At 39.4% G+C, this 19026-nt stretch overlaps 2 protein-coding genes across 7 annotated transcripts in view; both read left to right on the top strand.

Annotated features, from left to right (window-relative positions):
- Window positions 1–6334, top strand: part of spdl1 (spindle apparatus coiled-coil protein 1) — an 18815-nt gene extending 12481 nt beyond the window's left edge. For 3 of the 4 annotated variants that reach the window (XM_040120459.1, XM_040120462.1, XM_040120463.1), the window contains 9 exons: window positions 1894–1992; window positions 2131–2241; window positions 2357–2497; window positions 2735–2841; window positions 3432–3552; window positions 4189–4255; window positions 4441–4632; window positions 4780–4858; window positions 6021–6334. In XM_040120459.1, coding sequence (XP_039976393.1) covers window positions 1894–1992; window positions 2131–2241; window positions 2357–2497; window positions 2735–2841; window positions 3432–3552; window positions 4189–4255; window positions 4441–4632; window positions 4780–4858; window positions 6021–6159 — 1056 coding nt within the window. In that variant the 3' untranslated portion in view covers window positions 6160–6334. The remainder of the gene's footprint in view (window positions 1–1893; window positions 1993–2130; window positions 2242–2356; window positions 2498–2734; window positions 2842–3431; window positions 3553–4188; window positions 4256–4440; window positions 4633–4779; window positions 4859–6020) is intronic. The other variant, XM_040120460.1, reaches the window with a different exon arrangement.
- A 1471-nt stretch (window positions 6335–7805) lies between these two features.
- sil1 (SIL1 nucleotide exchange factor) lies at window positions 7806–18765 on the top strand. Of its 3 annotated transcripts, none has more exons than XM_040120371.1 (12): window positions 7806–7955; window positions 8541–8653; window positions 9394–9523; window positions 9603–9708; window positions 9932–10013; window positions 10213–10281; window positions 12214–12309; window positions 12430–12551; window positions 16286–16382; window positions 16474–16638; window positions 16831–16995; window positions 17146–18765. In XM_040120371.1, exons 1-12 carry the CDS (start codon window positions 7853–7855, stop codon window positions 17341–17343), a joined length of 1446 nt encoding a protein of 481 aa, XP_039976305.1. In that variant the 5' UTR covers window positions 7806–7852; the 3' UTR covers window positions 17344–18765. The 3 variants fall into 3 exon arrangements, with proteins under 3 accessions (XP_039976305.1, XP_039976304.1, XP_039976306.1); XM_040120370.1 differs by having other exon boundaries at window positions 10195–10281; XM_040120372.1 differs by lacking the exon at window positions 10213–10281.
- The last annotated feature ends 261 nt before the right edge of the window (window positions 18766–19026 follow it).

Raw genomic sequence — 19026 nt, 5'->3', positions numbered from 1 at the left:
TTCATCAAGACTTATCAATACAGACTATTGAATGAAAATTCCATTTTAAGTTGGACTGAATCTGCCAGTGGTTTGTATTTGAACTTTTTATAAAGTGTACACTCCCTGAGCACTTTATGAGGAACATCATACTAGTACTGGTTAGGGCCTCCCTTTGCTCTCAGAACAGCCTCAGCTTCTTCATGGTATGGATTCCACAAGACGTTGACATGATGCATCACATAATTTCTCCAGATTTGTCAGCTGCACATTCATGCTGCCAATCTCCCATTCTACCACATCCCAAAGGTGTTCTATTGGATTCAGAGACGGTGATTGGGGAGGCCACTGAAGTACACTGAACTAATTGTTCGTGAAACCAGTTTGAGACGACTTTTGCTTTGTGACATGGTGCATTTTCTTGCTGGAAGTAGCCATTAGGAGATGGGTAAATTGTGGCCATAAAGGGATGCACATGGTCAGCAACAATACTCAGATACACTTTGGCATTCAAACCATGATTGATTGGTATTAATGGGCCCAAAGTGTACCAAGAAAACATTTCCCACAACATTACACCACCACCACTAGCCGTGACTGTTTTCACAAGGCAGGTTGGGTCAATGGATTCGTGCTGTTCACGCCAAAAATCTGACCCTACCATCTGCATGCCTAAGCAGAAATCCAGAATCCTCAGACCAGGCTATGTTTTTTCAGTCTTCAGATGTCCAGTTTTGGTGAGCCTGTGCCCAGTGCAACCTCAGATATCTGTTCTTGGCTGACAGGAGTGGTACCCGATGTGATTGTCTGCGGTTTTAGCCCATCTGCTTCAAGGTTGGATGAGTTGTGCATTCTGAGATGTTTTACTGCTCACCACAGTTGTAAAGAGTGGTTATCTATGGTTATCTAAGTTGCCATAGCCTTTCTTTCAGCTCCAGTCAGTCTGGCCATTCTCCTCTGACCTCTCTCATCAACAAGACGTTTCCCTCCACAGAACTGTTGCTCTCTGGTTTTTTTTTTTTTTTTTTTTTTGCACCATTCTGAGTAAACTCTACAGATTGTTGTGTATGAAAATCCCAGGAGATCAGCAGTTTCAGAAATATTCAAACCAACCCATCTGGAACCAACAGTCATGCCAGGGTCAAAGTCACTGAGACCACAGCTTTCCCAAGCTTTCCCAAGCTCCTGATGCAGGATTTTATGTATTGCACTGCTGTCACATGATTGCCAGGTTGGATGTTTGCATGAATAAGTACAGGTTTTCCTCATAATAAAGTGCTCTGTGAGTGTAAATCTTAAATTGATAATGCAACTTTGGTCAGTCTTTGGAGTTCATAGATACCTGGACGTCGTGTTGGTTCAGATATTGTCATTCATGTTCAGTTGCTTCAGAGGAAACTGGGGAGCCCCTGAAGGATCATAGTGGATTTTTATTTTTCTGAAAATCTTTTCCGTTTCCTCACAATAACTTTTTGCATTCCTCTTGATCCACAGGTACAGTTAGTGTGTTGGTCCAGTCCAGTTGAAATACACTGCCAGTTTAGGGGAACATTCTGCGGATACTATGCTACAGAAAGGAGAGATTAGCACAGCACAGCCATGGCTACAGCCACATTCAGTGACAGCAATGGCCAAAGTTAGATAGACAACTTTTTCCATTAAGCCAAATTGTTGAATTTTAAAGCTGTATTTACATAAAACAGTAAAGTCATTATTTTAGCAAAGAGAGAAGCCAAGGTGTTTGACTCATTTTTTGACAATACACATCTTGCACAGCAAAGCTTGACATGATGAGATGGACAGCACATTGTGTCAGTGTATTTCTTTGTTCCTCAGTCTCTAGATCTGTATTTGTCTCTTTGTGTTTGTGCATGCTTATTCTGTACGTCTTTGCATCTCTCTGTCATGGCACAGAAATCTCGTGCGGTTAACCGGGACCTCCAGATCCAGTTGGACCAGGTTCTACAGCAGGCTCAAGATCCCAACAGCAAAGGGAACTCTCTGTTTGCTGAGGTAAAAAACCAATTTGTGCAATTGAGAACGCCATTATGCACCAAAATGTTTGGCATACAAGGTAAATGGGAGTCAAAATTGAATGAAAAAACTTAACCCTGCAAAAATCAGTGCATGTGTTTACTTTTTGTGTTTCAGTTGGAGGATAAGCGTGCTGAGATGGAGAGACAGCTGATCAGTATGAAGGTCCAGTGTCAGTCTCTGCAGAAACAACACACCTTCAGCAAACAGCAGCTGCAGCGCATGAAGGTATTGTGTCAAAGAGGGCAATTAGATAAATACATTGGCTATAAAAATGCACGGTTGTTTGTTTTATAACTGATTGTTACTTGAATAACACTGTGGATGTGCATGTGTTGTGCAGGTTCAGATAGCCACTCTGATGCAGCTCCAGGGTTCCAGGGCTGACCCTGCTCAGCTGGAGAGACTCCAGTCCATGCTCTCAGAGAAGAATGGGGAGATTCAAAATCTCATGACTAAACTACAGAGACTGGAAAAAGTGGAGGTGAGCACTTATTAACCTAGAAGTCATACATATTAACTAAAAAGAAAAAAAAAAGTCAAAATCAAATGGACACGTGCTGTATAAGAACATTAATGTATAATTAACTTATGGTGCTATTTCAGCTTATCAACAACTAATATTTATAGGAGTAAGACGCTAAAAATGTCATGATTAAAAATCAAATTCTGTTTGATAGAAGGTAAACATGCAAATGTATGCATGTGTGTGTGTTTTTAGATGATATTGAAGTCTCAGCCAGCTAATCCAACCCCAGCAGAAAGCAGTGATGGCCAAGATGAAACCTACTACACTGACCTGCTCAAAATGAAGCTCAACAACACTGTGTGAGTCTAACTGACTCACCGGGCCTCATAACTTATTTGTGTAGTACTATGTATGCTTCAGTTAGACAAACAGCTTGGTTTTTTACTTCTATGATTTACCTGTAATGTAGTCAAAATCACATTTAATGCTACCAAAAGCATTGGAAGCTTTTAAGATCCCTTTAGTTGGGTTATATTTTTATAAATTGCTATGTGCCTAGTGCCTAATGCAGCTAGGCACATAGCAAATGGTATACAGGGAGGAGATGTGAAACTACTTTAATGGAAAGTAGTTGATGGCACTGGAATAAACTTATGAAAGACAGCCACATTCATACTAATCAGGAGACAAATTCATGTCACTCATTCTGTCTGATGATTCTACAGTATATCCTCATCTAGTGCTGAAATTATGAGTAACAAAAACAAATTGCTAATTTGGATCACAAATTTAATCATGTCATTTTGCAAAGAATTAAAATAATTGATGGGTTATAGAAAGCACTTGCAGCTCAAAGAGGTTTATCTTGCATTTGCGATGGATTTGTCTTTGTCTCGATCTATATTCTTGGGCTCCTTGTTCCACTGAAATTCTGTGTGCGTATCCTCAGTAAGGATGCAGAGCGTCTAGGAGATGAGCTTTCCCTGCAGAGGATGAAGTCTTTGTCAGAGAGCCAGAGAGCTCTGGAGCTGGAAAGGAAACTCTTCACATCTGAACGGCTGCTCAAACAGGTAAAAGGCTGCTCTGACTGCCCGGGTTTCCTCCATAAATACTGTATTTCTTGGTCAAGTAGAAATACTATGGGAAGCAACACTTATGGCACTATCCCAACAATGGGATTTTGACAATAGAACAAATGGAAACTTTTTTTTTTTCATTTCCAAGTTGTAAACTTCAGAGATAACAGATTTACAAAGCATCATAGTATAGTAAAACTGTGAGTATAGTATAGTTTTAAGTGATGGAAACATGTCATCAACAGCACACCTTTGAGCAGCCTAGCTTGGGAAATGAAGATGTCTACTGTCTGCTAGATACACAATGATCCATGATGTAATGTTACAAAACACACCAACTGAAAAATGGTGACTTGTTTGTGATTGGGAAGTGTCAGAAGAAATAATTCACATCCATATTTGCCATCCGTATAATATCTTTCAATAATAAACTCTGCAAACAATAATATACTTCTGTCCATATGCAAACCTGATACTGAGTTACAGAAACACCTCCATAACCATCTCTCCTCTTGGTTTAAGGATACTGCCAGTCTTAGACATCAAACTCTGCTCTTCCTCAATGTGGGTTCTGCATTTTGGTGTGAAATATGCAGCAGTTTCATAGTATCTTTCTGTTCCTTGCTGCAGACTCAGAGTGACAAGATCAAACTACAGCTACGAGTAGAGGAACTACACAACAAATATGAACCCAGAGGTAAGCAGAATAATACCAAACCCACATTTGCACATTGGGCATGTGTCTCTGGTGTTTTAGCTCTACGGGAAAAGGGCAGAAATCTAATGACTTGTTGCTTGTAATGACATGGATCCAAGTACAGTACATTTTAAATGTTAAAGTATGACTGTAATGTTGCTGCCTCATGCAATTTTTGTCTGTAGAGGCAAAAAAGAATCTGATACAGAAGAGAAAGAAAGAGAAACTTCCTCTGGACACAGTACCCTCCTCTGAGGAAACCACACTTGACAAGGGTGAGCACGTAGTTACTGTTGAGATGGATGTCACATATAATAAGGCTGCAGACCCAGAGGCTGACATCTGTCCTACAGTTGAGGCACTGAGCTCCACACAAGGTGTGTGCATTTGAAGTCAGGATCAAAACTTAAAACCAAAATTTAGTTAAATTACATTATAATATGTACACAGCAACAAGCAAAGTATTAAGTGCTGGCCTCATGTGATGTGATGGTACACTTAATCATTCCCGTCATATGTTACAGGTTCAGAGCCGACTGAGCAACGGGCTGCAAAATGTGTGAGGATCAGTGGAGATGAGCCTATTGTGATTCCCAACCTCAAGTTAGTATTTGTATTGTCAGCACATTGAAGATTTCACTTACAAAACACAGATTGATTTATCTGTTACTTTTTTACACCTTAGTTCAGTATTGGGCTTTATCCTTGTGCTGTTAAGTGGTCTTTTTTTCAGTCTACCAACTAGTTGAAAGTTTCAATGAGTTTTGGTTACACTGTCCATTCGACTTTACTCCAGTTTGAGACATCTACTCTGATCCATTTCACTCCTCTTTTCATGGACTTTGTATGAATTGATGACTCCTGCTGTTCTTTCTGAATAATTAATTCAACCCAACATTGTGTTTTAATATAGCTGTATGCTACCTAGTGCGTTCAGTTATACTGAACACTACAATGGAAACTTTGATGACTTTTCACATCTGTTTTTCCACACAAATGAAAACAATAGCTGAATACAAATGAACCTTTTTCAATCAATATGAGTGAAAATATATGACAATTGTGTCAACAAATTAAAAGCTAAGCTAAACAACAATGCGAAACCAGTTTCTTCAACTAATTTTAGCACAGACACAAATGTGTTACCAAATTACCAGAATAGACAAAATATAGTGTCTGTGGGAATCATTGAATTTCTTCCCAGTTTTAAACTAGAGATGTAAATGTTTCCATCAAACTGTAATGAACCAGTAGTTATACCATCTGTTTCTTTTTTGTCATGTGCCCTCCTGTAAATGATTTGAGATTCCTGGATGTTACCGGGCACAAGTAAATCTGGCTGGGTTGTTGATGAAAGCTCAGAATTAGAGCGCTTACAGGAAATTAAGCAAGACAGGAGAAATGACATGCAACAAAGGTCCTCAGCTGGACTTAAACAGGAGACGTTTCAGTGGTCAGCCTCTTAATTCCCTGGGTCACCAGGACGCCTAATAAAACTGCAGCTTGACACAAATATTAAAAATGAAGTGAAATTTGACTAAATCTGATTTAAAAAAAAAAAAAAAAAAAAAATAGATTTGATTAAAACTAAATTTCCCTACAGTTTCTATTGACGTTCTATAGACTAAAACTCAAAACAAGCAAATTATTAAAGTGTAGCTAACTAATATTTTTTTGAAGAGTTTAAGAGTGGAAACTAATATAAAATCAGGTGGCAAAATAAAGAACCTGTTGAGTAAAATTGGATTGTATTTTTGTGTTGAAGCTCTTCTGTGACTGCCTGTAAGCAGATGGGGAACCAGCAGCAGATTAAAAGAGAAGAGAGAATAAAGAAACAAAAAGCAGTTGAGATGATCCACGTCAGCTCTAACAGCAGCATGGAGAACCAGTGTCCTCAACAATAGGCCTCATCTGAAACACAGTATATGCTGCCACATGTTGATGCATATGTATGCTGCTATATTTTCTGATATTCTTTATTTACATTCAGATGTTAAGATCTTATGATTTACTTGTACTTGTTTCTGCTGATTTCTCTATAAAAAAATCTTGCAGTATTAAAACATTTGCAACAAAGAGTATTCTGTGTCCAGCTTTTTAAAACATATGGATATGAATCTGTTTACTCAAATTCTCTGCTATTGTGGCAACAAAATATCTACCTCAAATATTTTAGTTAAATAAAATGAAAAAAATAATATTCGATGAAATGTGTAACTTTAGCTTCTTGAAATTGCAATAAATTTTTTGCATAGTGATGGCTCCAAATACAAGTGCCAAGTCATATTAAACACTTTAGTTTACACCATTCAGCCACAACATTCAAACTAGTAAATGGTTTTAATGTGGCTGAGCAGTGTATATCTATGACCCTCTGCTTATCAAGAGACTAAGCAGGGCCCTGACCCTAAGGTTTAAAAACTCTTCTCGTCCATCGTAAATCAGATTATCTAACTATGATCTTTGACTTCTGGGAGCAGACAGGGTTATTCTGTGTTGGTGTACAGGGCCTTGAAAGGTGTATATTTATACAAAAAACAGGCATAGTGCTACATTGTTGTAGATGTTAGGGAAATTTATAATGGGTTATGCAGGTCAGCATGGGCTTTGAGGTCTCAGGCGAAACAGCAGTAAATCTTTCTGAAAGGCACATTTGTCTTCTCTCCAGCTGTTTGAGGTTATTTGGGGAAAACAGCCATTCTGATAACACTGAAGCAGCATTGCTGTTGTAGCCAAGGTCAAAGGAGATGGCTGTTTTTGCTTGCCTAGACGCCACAGATTGGGGTCTGCTAGAATTCTTGGGTATAGCCAGACCATGATGCACAGACGTTATACTGAAGGCTACATGCAACATGAACTGAACTAACATGGGTAAAAACATTTCCCTGTTTACAGAATAGCGATCCAAAACTCTAAATACTGTAGAGGCATTGAGTTTTGAGCTTCAAAATAGAGACGGCATAATGCACATAAACGTGTACTGATAATTTCTCCATTCTCCTTGGCCAAGCTTCACTAAATATTTTCAGCATAAGACATATTGGGCTCCTGAACACTTTCTTCTCTGACGAGTTGAGCAATAATCAGCAACACCCCACAACAGTAGATATTAATATAAATATGTTCCAAGACTTAGAGGGAAGAATGATAATTTTACAGACATTCAAGAGTTTTCAAATGCCTAAAGAACTACAATACATTTTATAGAATATACACTGTGGTATGCAGCGGATTATCTTACATATGTATCGCCTGTAGGTTCCGGGATACCTCCTCTGATCTGTATATGTACTTCATATAAGTCTGCTCCTTATTTAAACAAAAATTGTCACTGAAGATAAAGAGTGTAGTATGTTGTATAAATTATAAATCCCTTTGAGAAAACTTTGGGGGTATTATCGGTAGGCTAATAAATAAAACGATTTTAATATTACATTATATTATTATTTTTGCCTTGCCCTAATGCCATTCCACACAGCTGGTGGCAGTATTGCAAATCGCTGTTGTTTAACACCCAGTGGTAACACCCAACACATCAGAAGAAGGTTATTTTACGTAGAACGGTGAGAGTTGAGAGGGCAGTGACGAAAGAATGTGATGTATCCGGGAGCAGTGTGTTTGCGTGGAATAAACCAAAGGAAGACAGGAAAGATAGACATTATTTCTGTCTGCGTCTCTACTTTTGGTTTAACTGAAACAGGTAAGTTTAGCCGAACCTCAAATTATCTCTGTTTGCTAACTTAACGCCAGCTGCCATTATATGAATATTATCCCAGCTAACGTTAAGTAGGCTTAAGTGTATTGTTTTTGTAACATTTAGTTCATAGTATTTGCAGTTGTTTTGTCATCTTGTTTCACTGAGCAGGTAATTTGATATAGTCAGTACATCTTATCTTGAAGCCACTCATGCTATAGCCCGTGAACACACACGTATTGAGGTACGTCACACCAAACTCACATCAAAATCTGGACTCATGAATCCATAGTAACAGCTGATCAGGCGGTGATCATAGCTCTAACTTTCACATGGTGTAATTGTTGGAGCCAATACTAACAGATGATGTTAAGTAAAGTACTCAAACAACACAACACAACAAAGAAACAGTAAAACACCAGTTTGTCTATGGAGTTTGGTCTGGTGAGTCACCTAGTCTGCCCCCCCCACCTCCACACACACACACACACACACACACACACACACATCGAGCAAGCAATCCAGGTCTTGAAAATCTTTAGGATGTGAGGTTAGTAATACTGATGTATCAGTGTGTCATCTATGTTTCAGTCACCATGAAGCTAATAAACAGCAGTGCTAGAGGACCTTCATTCACCTGCTTAACCCTGGCTTTTCTCTTGTTGCTGCAATGCCATCACATAGCCAGTGATTTTGGCCAAAAGGTGCGTTATATTGGATTATATTTTAAAATATGTGACATTTTTAATAAACTTAGTTGATAAGAAGTGAGTCAATAACAGGCCACATAAGTGAAAGGGCATTGTTGAATCGATTCTTATGTGCTAAAAGTTTCATCTCTGGTGTTAAAGCAGGGAGTGTAAGAAAGGTAAAAGGTCGTCATATATAACAATCCATGAGAAGATAGCCATATGTTGGAACTTAATCTTTTGTGAAGTCTTTGATTAAACTGAGAGAATTAAAGAGAAGAACATTTGAGAAGATGGGGAGCTTGGCAAGAAAACTGCTGCCTTTTGACTTTTTAAAGCCCCTTCTTTGGACAGTAATGTAGCAGGATGATGTATAGTCAGGTACATAAGTATTTGGAGAGTGACACAGTTTTGTAATTTTGCCTCTCTACATCCATCACAATGGATTTGAAATGAAACTATCAAGATGTGATTGAAGTCAGTACCTCTATGCCATATACAGTAATTTACTGGCTGTATATGGCATATAGGCCAGAAAAGACTTAAAAGACTAAGAAAGAAGTCTTAGATACTGATCTAAGACCATTTCTGGGGAAATAATGAGAGCCATGTCTCAAAAACTAATGTGCAAGCACAAACATCAAGTAAAGTCTTCTTAAAAGTAAATTAGGCTTTCAGAGTTAAAATGAAAACTTGTAGCAAGTCATTGGACAGTGCACCAAAGATACACTGATTTTTCTTCTATGTCTGTGCAGTCTGACTCTGCCCTAATTGTGGTGGATAATGTAGGAGGAGGAGAAGGAGTAGGTGGTGATGAAGAAGAGGAGGCGATGGTAAATCTAAAGGTGGTCCAGCCTATTGAGCAGTGGCAAACACTCAAACCAGGTAATGTACTGATACTCTGTTACAGTCAAATGAAATATTTATCTATTTCAGACTTACCCTTGTATGTGCATTTTTACAGGCCAGGCAGTGCCAGCAGGTTCCCATGTGAGGCTGAATCTGCAGACAGGTCAGAGGGAGGTTAGACTGGGAGAAGAGCAGCTCAAATACTGGAAACAGGAACACAGGTATGGGTCCAGAATAAAATCTTTAGATTAATCAGTTTAGTCTTCTTATTCAATTCTTTGTAGAATCAGCAGTGGCACTGACCACACCCTTGAGTCTTCTTGTGTTTTTGCCTCTACCAGAAAACTCAAGTTCTTCACCATATTGTCAAGGCATAAGTGTACAAGGTGGCAGGAGAAAGACAAAATGTGAATATTATATCATAAGTAAGTTTGTCTTTCCCAGGGAGAGAGAAGGTACCCAGTCCTCCTTCACTCCTGATGAACTAAAACAGGCCATGAAGAAGATAAAGGAGGACCTGAACACAGTGAGCAAAGACACAGAGCAACAGTTATGAATACAAGGCTGATTTTAAAATTTGTATTAATTTACTCCTATTCTTCTTTAAGCTCTTACCAAATATACAAAAATGTATACAGCTTTATTAATGACTAATATGGTATATCACACTTAAACTATAATGTCCTCTCCTTGCTGTGTTTTTGTGGGACTCTGTGGTTTCTAAGTATTGCCCCCTAGAGGAGTTAAAGACAGACATGGCTCAGCTGGACCTGATAGTGGAGACGGATGTTCAGGTACATCATTGTATAGTCTAAGTTATTGACAAGTCAGTTAGGATGTAATATTTCTCTCGGGACAGTTTCTGTCCACGTTGCATTTTCCATAACTTGATAAATCAGCCACACCAATATATTGGCCAATATTAGCTTATGACAGATACAGTGACAAAAGAGAGTACCGTAGGTTTGTAGCTAAGCTAACAAGGAAGGTATGTTACCTGGTACAGCATTTCGAATTATGCATCAATACAAATAATTCCACTGTGCTAGCTAATTTCTGTTTTTTAGGTCTTTGTGGCTATAAAACCCCTTGCATGGTTACGGACAAATACCATGACATAGAGCAAACAACAAGATTGCAAACTGTGGCTACAGTTGCTGCTGCAAAGCTAACATGCAGTGAAGGGGAGATAGTTTGCCAGAGCCATTACACCAGCTGCAGACAGTGGTTATCACAACTCTCCTGCTAATATAGGGAACATCACACCAATAACATATCTTGGCAAACATCAAAGTAAGCCAAATGTCCGTGGGCAAGTCATTTGTTATCGCGCACACAAATGTGACATTGGTACCTGCTTGCTAACTAACAAGTTGGGATTAGCTATCACAAACAATAGCTAAAAGGACAAAATAAAACTGATGTATTGGCTCTGTGAAACATAGCAAAACTAATGTTTTGCTCACATGTCAAGCAGGAACAGAGCAATCTCCGCATCCATCTTAATGCCTTTGAACTCTCAGAGGTCTTTGCACCATAGTTTGACTGGCCATCAGGACCATCGGGACAAAGCCCAGTGGGCCCTCAAGAGGGCCGTCGCATTTGTGGGCTGGTGGACCGTTACAAAATCATTAAAGTTTGTTTAAAGTTTTTACCGGCCCCATCAGTCTCTTCACTGTTGGAAAGCCTCACCGATGTTAACCCATGTCTTCCCTCTCACCTGATCATAGCCCTTCTTTTTCAACTTTTGTTCCTCAGAGCTTTTCCTCTTAGGCTTTTAATCAGCCATCTCTCTTTCTCTGTTGTGTAGCACGTTAGCATGCACTGGAATTACCATCTCTGTCACTTCCACTGCCCACTTTTATCCTCTTCCCCGTCCTGTGCACGAGACTGTTCTCGTGCACAAGACGGATTGGCTGGAATTGTTGGTCCAAGCCACTTAGCATATGTTCCATTTAGTTATCGGACCATGAGGAGATATTCGCTGAATTTAACAAAAAATTGTATTACATTAGAATCGATTAATCTACCTTTTTAAGGGATCCTTATCAAAAACAAACATTTTTGTAAAATTGTAAAAAAATTAAAATCAGTTATTGTTATTAATTATTGTTTCCTTTTTTTTCTTTATTAGTAAAGATTTTGGCTTTAAAAAATCCAGTATTAGTGGGGCTATAATTTCAATCAGGCATGCATCAATGCATTAAATCCAGCTTCCTATAGTGGAGGTTAACTTTATAACCTGAAACTATGACAAAGCTACAGTTCAGCAGTTTTGCCTGCAAACATAGTATGTCATCACAATCGTCAGGAAGCAGAGTGTGCAAAAACTTTAATATTTGTAACGTTGTGACCTTAGGTTTGTGAAGCAACTGCAGGACATGTTGTAATCACCATACCAGACCTTTAAACTGTATTTAAATGGACTGCACAGATAAAGCACTTTTCTAGTCTTATCGACTACTCAAAGCTGCCACATTCACCCATTCACACACAATTTCATACAGTGCTCTTTTCCATATGTACTGCGCTTTCTACACACATGATATATCAGGGGCAATTTGGGGTTCAGTAACTTGCCCAAGGACACTTTAACATGCAGACTGGGGAAGCAGGGGATTGAACCACCAACCTTCCGGTTATTGGATGACCCACGCTTCTTCCTGTGCCACAGCCGCCTCTAGTTGTTGGTCAAGCTGAATGAAGTGTGTTGTGTTGTCGTCTAGATAATGAGGCGTCTGCTGGACCAATTGAACAGTAGCAACTCCACTGCAGAGCAGAGACTGAACATCCTGCTGGAGCTGGAGTATCTGGTGCACCAGGTAACAGAACAAAGAACACACACCCATTCATACACATGAAAACCTTTACATCTACTCTGAAGATGTTAGCTTACGGTTTTTAAGTTTGTAACTCTACCTGTTTGTGTGTGTGCGTGTTAGGTAGATAATGCTCAGACTCTGTGCTCGATGGGGGGTCTCCAGTTCATTCTAGAAGGTCTAAACAGCTCGGACTTCAGATTACAGGAAAGCTCTGCCTTTGTCCTGGGATCTGCTTTGACCAGGTACAAACAGCAACATGTTCAATATATTTAGTTACTATTTGACTGAAGAGCTTAACATCATACTGATTAAATGGCATCTCTCCACTACAGCTGTACAATAATAAACAACATCAAAATAAATCACTCCTCCTGTAATTTCAAAATACAGTACTCTTATCTAACTGAAAAGTGTGAAACCACATCACCCCTCTGTAGTTGCACATTTCTGATAGGTCTTGTAAATCAGCACAGGAAATTACTGATTTTATGTTTATAGACAGAGAATCAACAGCCTCCATTTTCATAGGGTCCATGTTGGAAAAGATAGAAAACCTTGAAAAATGTAAAACTTAAATTATAGAAAATCCAAGACAAAGAAGGCCTCAGCACTGGCCAGACTGTCTGACTCATGAGGTAGACTTAAATTATGAGGATTTGCTAGATGTGAAGTGCCTAAATGAACTGGATACTAACTCACACACTCACTCACCCACATTTATCAGGCCAAAGAGTCTCCACAAGGGGGAGCTGTTTGGTAATTTTCAGACATTGTAGGTGGGGATTTAGACAGCAATTTCGACCTGTAAATGTCGACGTGTTGGTGGCATGAGGAAAATAATAGTTGTTTCAGTTGTAACATTTGCAACCTGCAGTCAAAGGGAAATGCAGCTGTTGTTTTTTGTGTTTTTGAGGTTCATATTTTTGCATTTTACTGGGACCACATGAAGCAAAAAGGAAATGATTAAAAAAAGACAATCATTGTTTGACATTTCATCAAATTGGTACCTCCAGCAATTTAGTACTGCAGCTCCATAAAGTTTGGGGACTTGTAAGAGATAAAAAAAAATCAAATCATAATGGAAGCAGAGGGCAAGATATCCTGCATGAGTCAAGGTTAAAAATCGCTGAAACCTACAATTCCCATAATGCAACACAATAGTGTCTTTCACTAGACCCTTCCAGCATGTTAATTGCCCCTATTATTCAACTTCATGTCCCCAGTTTATGCCACTGTCAACAGGCTGAGTAGTGCTCTCCATGACAAGTAAACTAACCTTATGTGTAAAATCAGTGGAATGTCTGCTTTCCTATACAGTTAGGTCCGTAAGTATTTGGACAGTGACATAATTTTCGTAATTTTTGCCTCAGTACACCACCACAATGGATTTGAAACAAAGCCATCAAGCTGTGATTGAAGTGTACACTTCAAAACAAAAATATTATACTGGTGCTTGTTTGGTCTTCCTGCCCTTAGTTTTGTCTTCAGTAAGTGAAAGGCATGCTTAGTAGGGTTTAGGTCAGAGCACTGACTTGGCCATTGAAAAATATTCAATTTCTTTGCCTTGAGAAGTTCTTGGGTTGTTTTTGCAGAATGTTTTGGGTCATTATCCATCTGTACTGTGAAGTACATTCAAATTGGTTTTACAGCATTTTTTCTGAATCTGAGCAGATAGTATAGCCCTATAAACGTAAGAATTCATTCTGCTACGTCTAACAGCAGTCACATCATCAATAAATACCAGTGACCCAGTTCCATTGGCAGCATTCATGCTCATGCCCACTGTCTCCACCATGTTTGACAGATGATGCCTTATGATTTGGATCATCTTTCTCCATACTCTTCTCTTCCCATCATTCTGGTACAAGTTAATCTTGGTTTCATCTGTCCAAAGAATCTTGTTCCAGGACTGGGCAGGCTTTTTTAGAGGTTTTCTGGCAATGTCTAATCTGGCCTCTCTGTTCTTGAGTGTTGCCAGTGGTTTGCACCTTGTGGTAAACCTTCTGTATTTACGTTCATGAAAGCATCTCTTGATTGTAGACTTTAACAATGATACACCTACCTCCTCCAGAGTGTTCTTGGCCTGGCTAGATGTTGTGAAGGGTTTTTTCTTTACCAAGGTAAGAATTCTGCAATCATCTACTTTAGAGGTCTTCTGTGGTCTTCCGTGGTCTTCCAGGCCTTTTGGTGTTGCTGAGCTTGCCAGTTAATTCCTTCTTTTTAAGAATGTACCAAATAGTTGATTTGGCCACTCCTGAAGTTTTTGACCACTGTCTGAGAGGTTTGTTTTGTTTTTGCAACCTAATGAAGGCCTCCTTCACTTGTATCAACACCTCTTTGGACCGCACATTGAGAGTTCCCATGAACAGCTACCAAATGCAAATTCAACACTTGAAATCAATTCCAGCTTTATATTAAAAATTTACAGGCAGTAACATCAAAGAAGTGAACTTACAGTTACAGTACAGGTCCATAAGTATTTGGACAGTGACACAATATTTGTAATTTTGACCACAACAATGGATCTGAACAAAGCAGACTTTCTTAATTCATGGGGTTTCACAAAACTATTGCATTAACCATTACGGAATTACAGCCATTTTTATACATGGCCCCTCATTTTCACAGGCTAAAAAGTAATTGGACAATTGATCAGTTTCAGGGCAAGGTGTGGCCTGTTCTCATGTTATTCCATAACAAATTAAGCACATAAAAAAAAGGTCTGAAATTGATTCCAAGTGTTGAATTTGCATTTGGTAGCTGTTCATGGGAACTCTCACTATGCCTTCCAAAGAGGTATTGATTCAAGCTAAGGAGGCCTTCATTAGGCTGCAAAAACAAAACAAACCTATCAGACAGTGGTCAAAAACTTCAGGAGTTGCCAAATCAACAATTTGGTACATTCTTAAAAAGAAGGAAAGAACTGGTGAGCTCAGCAACAACAAAAAGCCTGGAAGACCACAGAAGACCTCTAAAGTAGATGATCGCAGAATTCATTTTTTGGTGAAGGAAAAACCCCTTCACAACATCCAGCCAGGTCAAGAACACCCTCGAGGAGGATAGGCGTATCATTGTCAAGAGACGTCTTCATGGCTTTAAATACAGAGGATTTATCACAAGCTAACACTCAAGAACAGAAGGGCCAGATTAGACTTTGCCAGAAAACATCCAAAAAACCCTGCCCAGTTAAGGAACAAGATTCTTGGGTAAATGACAGCAAGATTAACTTGTACCAGTATGATTGAAAGTGAAGAGTATGGATAATGAAAGGAACAGCTCATGATCCAAAGCATACCGCATCATCTGTCAAACATGGTGGAGGGAGTGTTCAATTGAGCAAGCTTTTTCACTTCCTGAAGACAAAACTGAGGGCAAAAAGACCCACAGACAACAAGCAACTGAAGGCGGCTGCAGTAAAGGCCTGGTTACTAAAATGATTTTAAGTAGGGTTACAATACAGAGGTTTACATAGAATTTCTAGTTTTTGTTATACTACTTTTGTTATGGAAAACATAATAATCAGTTTTAGTGAAATTAGTTCTTTGTTCAATTGATTTTACTCTTCATTGTCCTTTAACCAAACCTATGCCTTTGTGTGGGATTAAAATGTAAACCATAAAAAAGGGAAAAATTGCTGTATTAGTACACATATCCTGCAGGTGCTCCAAATATCAACATTTCAGCAGCTATTGTTATCCCTGCCTGTAGTGTAGACAGAGCACACCGGTATGCATGCCTTAACTGCTGCTGCTGTTACTTTTCTTTCCAGTAGGTGGCAGTGTTTTGGAGTTTAAAACTGATGGAGCTGTTGCATTGCAACAGGACAATTTTAGCTGGGCCTGCTCTCAGGTGCTTCACATCAATGATGCTGTGTCCCCTTGTATCCAATCTGAACTGGTGTATTTATGTGTAAACAGCTCATTCTGTGCATCAGTATCATTGTCAGCTCCCTAACAGCTGTGTTTGTGTACTGCAGTAACCCAGTGGTTCAGGTAAAAGCTTTGGAGAGTGGTGCTCTGAGGATGCTGTTAACCATACTGGCCACTGCACAGCCATTCAGAGTCAAAAAGAAGGTACTTACACCCATTCACATCATAATTAAATGTACAGAAGGTGTATACATTTCAGCTGTAACGTTTCTGTGTGGGATTGTCCTCCTGTCAGGTTCTGTTTGCTGTGGCCTCCCTCATACGTCACTTCCCCTATGCACAGCATAACTTCCTGTCACATGGCGGACTACAGGTCCTATCAGAGTTGTTCAGAGCAGATGGAGGCAGAGTTCTGCAAACACGCATTGTCACCATGTTATATGATATGATCAGCCAGAAGGTACAACTAACAATCTGTATTTTAAGTTACCCCAGGAGGTAAAATCTCAGCCAGGTGTGTTTTTCTTGACATAATAATGAAGTATGATTTTTCACTTTCTGGCTCGGACTGTAGGGTTCCACCGGTCCTTAATGAGAATACTGAATCTAATTTGTTAGGTGATGCTGAGGTTGGCCTCGTCTTTTCCACCAGGAGCTGATCTCTCAGGCAGGTCTAGACCCGGTCCTGGATGCCTCCCATGAGGAGCGTGTGCGTCAGTACTCTCAGGTATCCCTGGAAGGGGAGCTGCTGGAGAAGGGTTGGTGCAGTCTGGTCCCACAGCTGCTGGAGTCCACTGAGCATGACTACAGAGAGAAGGTGGGCTGAATTTGATATATTGTAGATTAAAGGAAAATAAATTTTAATAAATTAAGAGTATTAGCCTTTAAGAAACCCAGACTGGCTAAACAGATGAACATAGTGTATGAAATAAATTTGTCCTAAATATTTCTGTCCTTTTCCTTTCAGGCTCTGCGGGCTTTGTTGGTGATGGCTCCAATGTGTTTGGATAAGTACCGCTCAGACAGCTCTCTGCTGGGCTCTCTGCTCTCTCTCCGAGACCAGTACCTGGAAATGGTCCAGTCAGAAATGATTCTAGGAGAGGAGAACGGCTACTTTGCAGAGATTGTAGAACTTATAGATGCACTACAAGTTAAAATGAAATGACCAGACAATTGTACAGAATGACATTTTATATGGCCACACAATGCAGAGAGGAGTATATACACTGATAGATGGTGGAAACTTAACAACCAGTGTTCAAGTGCATGACCCACCACAGAAGGACACACTCCTCAAGACAAGAGTCAACTACATGCAAATCGAGGATGAGGGACACTCCTTTGAAGACACAAATGTCGAGCTGACTCTGTAGGTGTTGGATCCATAGTATGAATTTGACAAACCAAGCTTTCATTGATGGCCACATAATGTTTATGGAGGGGGCTGAGGGTGTGGTTGTCATAGACCCTTTTCACAGCAGACATTCTGAGTTGTCAAAGCAGGAAAAGTACAGGTGTCAATAAAATAATTAGGGATGGCCACATTCGTTCAGTGTCCTTTAAGTCATGTCAGCCAGTGAGAAAGCACACTATCAGAGCCACGGAAGTGGCTCACCTAAATGGAATGCAGCCATCATTAATGTTATTAATTCCACCAATGCACTTGCTTTGACATATCAAAATGTCTGCGCTGAAAAAAATGGGCTCTATTGTAAAATTAGAAGTATTGTGTGTTCTTTTTTGAGACAAATACCTTATGAGTTTGGGTATTCCCTGTGGTGTTACCTCTAAATTAAACCAGACATTATTAAGTGTTAAAGGTTAAAAGTACTGAAGCTATAAGACTACTGTTGTTATCAACCCGGTGAGTCATCCCAGGTTTTCTCGAGCGCGTTCACATGAAAGGGGCGGCATTTACAGCATATGACCAATCGCAAACATGGACAAGTCTACTGGCAGCAGAGCGGCATATTTCACAAACTAAGAGCAAACTATAATATTAGACAAATACGAATAAGTTCAACACATATTCCAGGTTAAAAGCAATAGTTGCAGCTGCCAAATGCAGGAAGGACAGCTGGCAAAAAATAGCCCATTGTTTGAATGCCTAAGTTAACAAAATTATGATATCACTGCCTCATCATTAGGGTACATGTAGATGTGACTCTAAGTACATTTGGGTATTCCATTAAATTAATGCGTTGCTTAGATGTGTTCTTATGGCGTGTGTGACAATTTCAGCCTTACTCTTTCAGCTGCAACCCCGGTGGTGTCATACGGACTTGGGAGCAAAAAATTAATATAGGATTACTATCATATCTTATAAGTACAAGTCCGAGGCTTTAGTCCTTCAATCTGTCTCTGTAGGATGATATCAGTATACAAGCCACAATGGCAGAAAAAACGTGAAATGAAGAAGACGGGGGGGGGGGGGGGGCTCCTACACAGGAGTACACTCCTGCTGAAGAGTTGGCCCTCAGCAATAATGACGGTCGCTTATATAAAAAAATTGTCTGAAAATTCAATTTAATTTATATAGCCCATACATATTAATAAAGGTTATCTCAGGGCACTTTCCATATAGAGAAGGTCTAGACCGTACTCTTTATAGTTATATTTACAGAGACCGAAAATTCCTCCATGAGCAAGCACTTGATGACAGCGGCAAGGAAAAAACTCCCTTTTAACAGGTAGAAACCTTTGGCGGGTGGGGGCGTGGCATAGCACAGTACAGGCATAACATAAAGATGTATAACAATGATGAGAGTAATAATAAAACTTGTGTGAATAATAATACTAATAAAACTACATATAATAATAGTAATGATAAAAATAATAATTGCAGCTG

The sequence above is a fragment of the Xiphias gladius genome, chromosome 23, assembly GCF_016859285.1.
Source record: "Xiphias gladius isolate SHS-SW01 ecotype Sanya breed wild chromosome 23, ASM1685928v1, whole genome shotgun sequence".
In the NCBI taxonomy this organism is placed as follows: domain Eukaryota; kingdom Metazoa; phylum Chordata; class Actinopteri; order Istiophoriformes; family Xiphiidae; genus Xiphias; species Xiphias gladius.
This window is presented reverse-complemented; position numbering and strand designations above follow the sequence as displayed.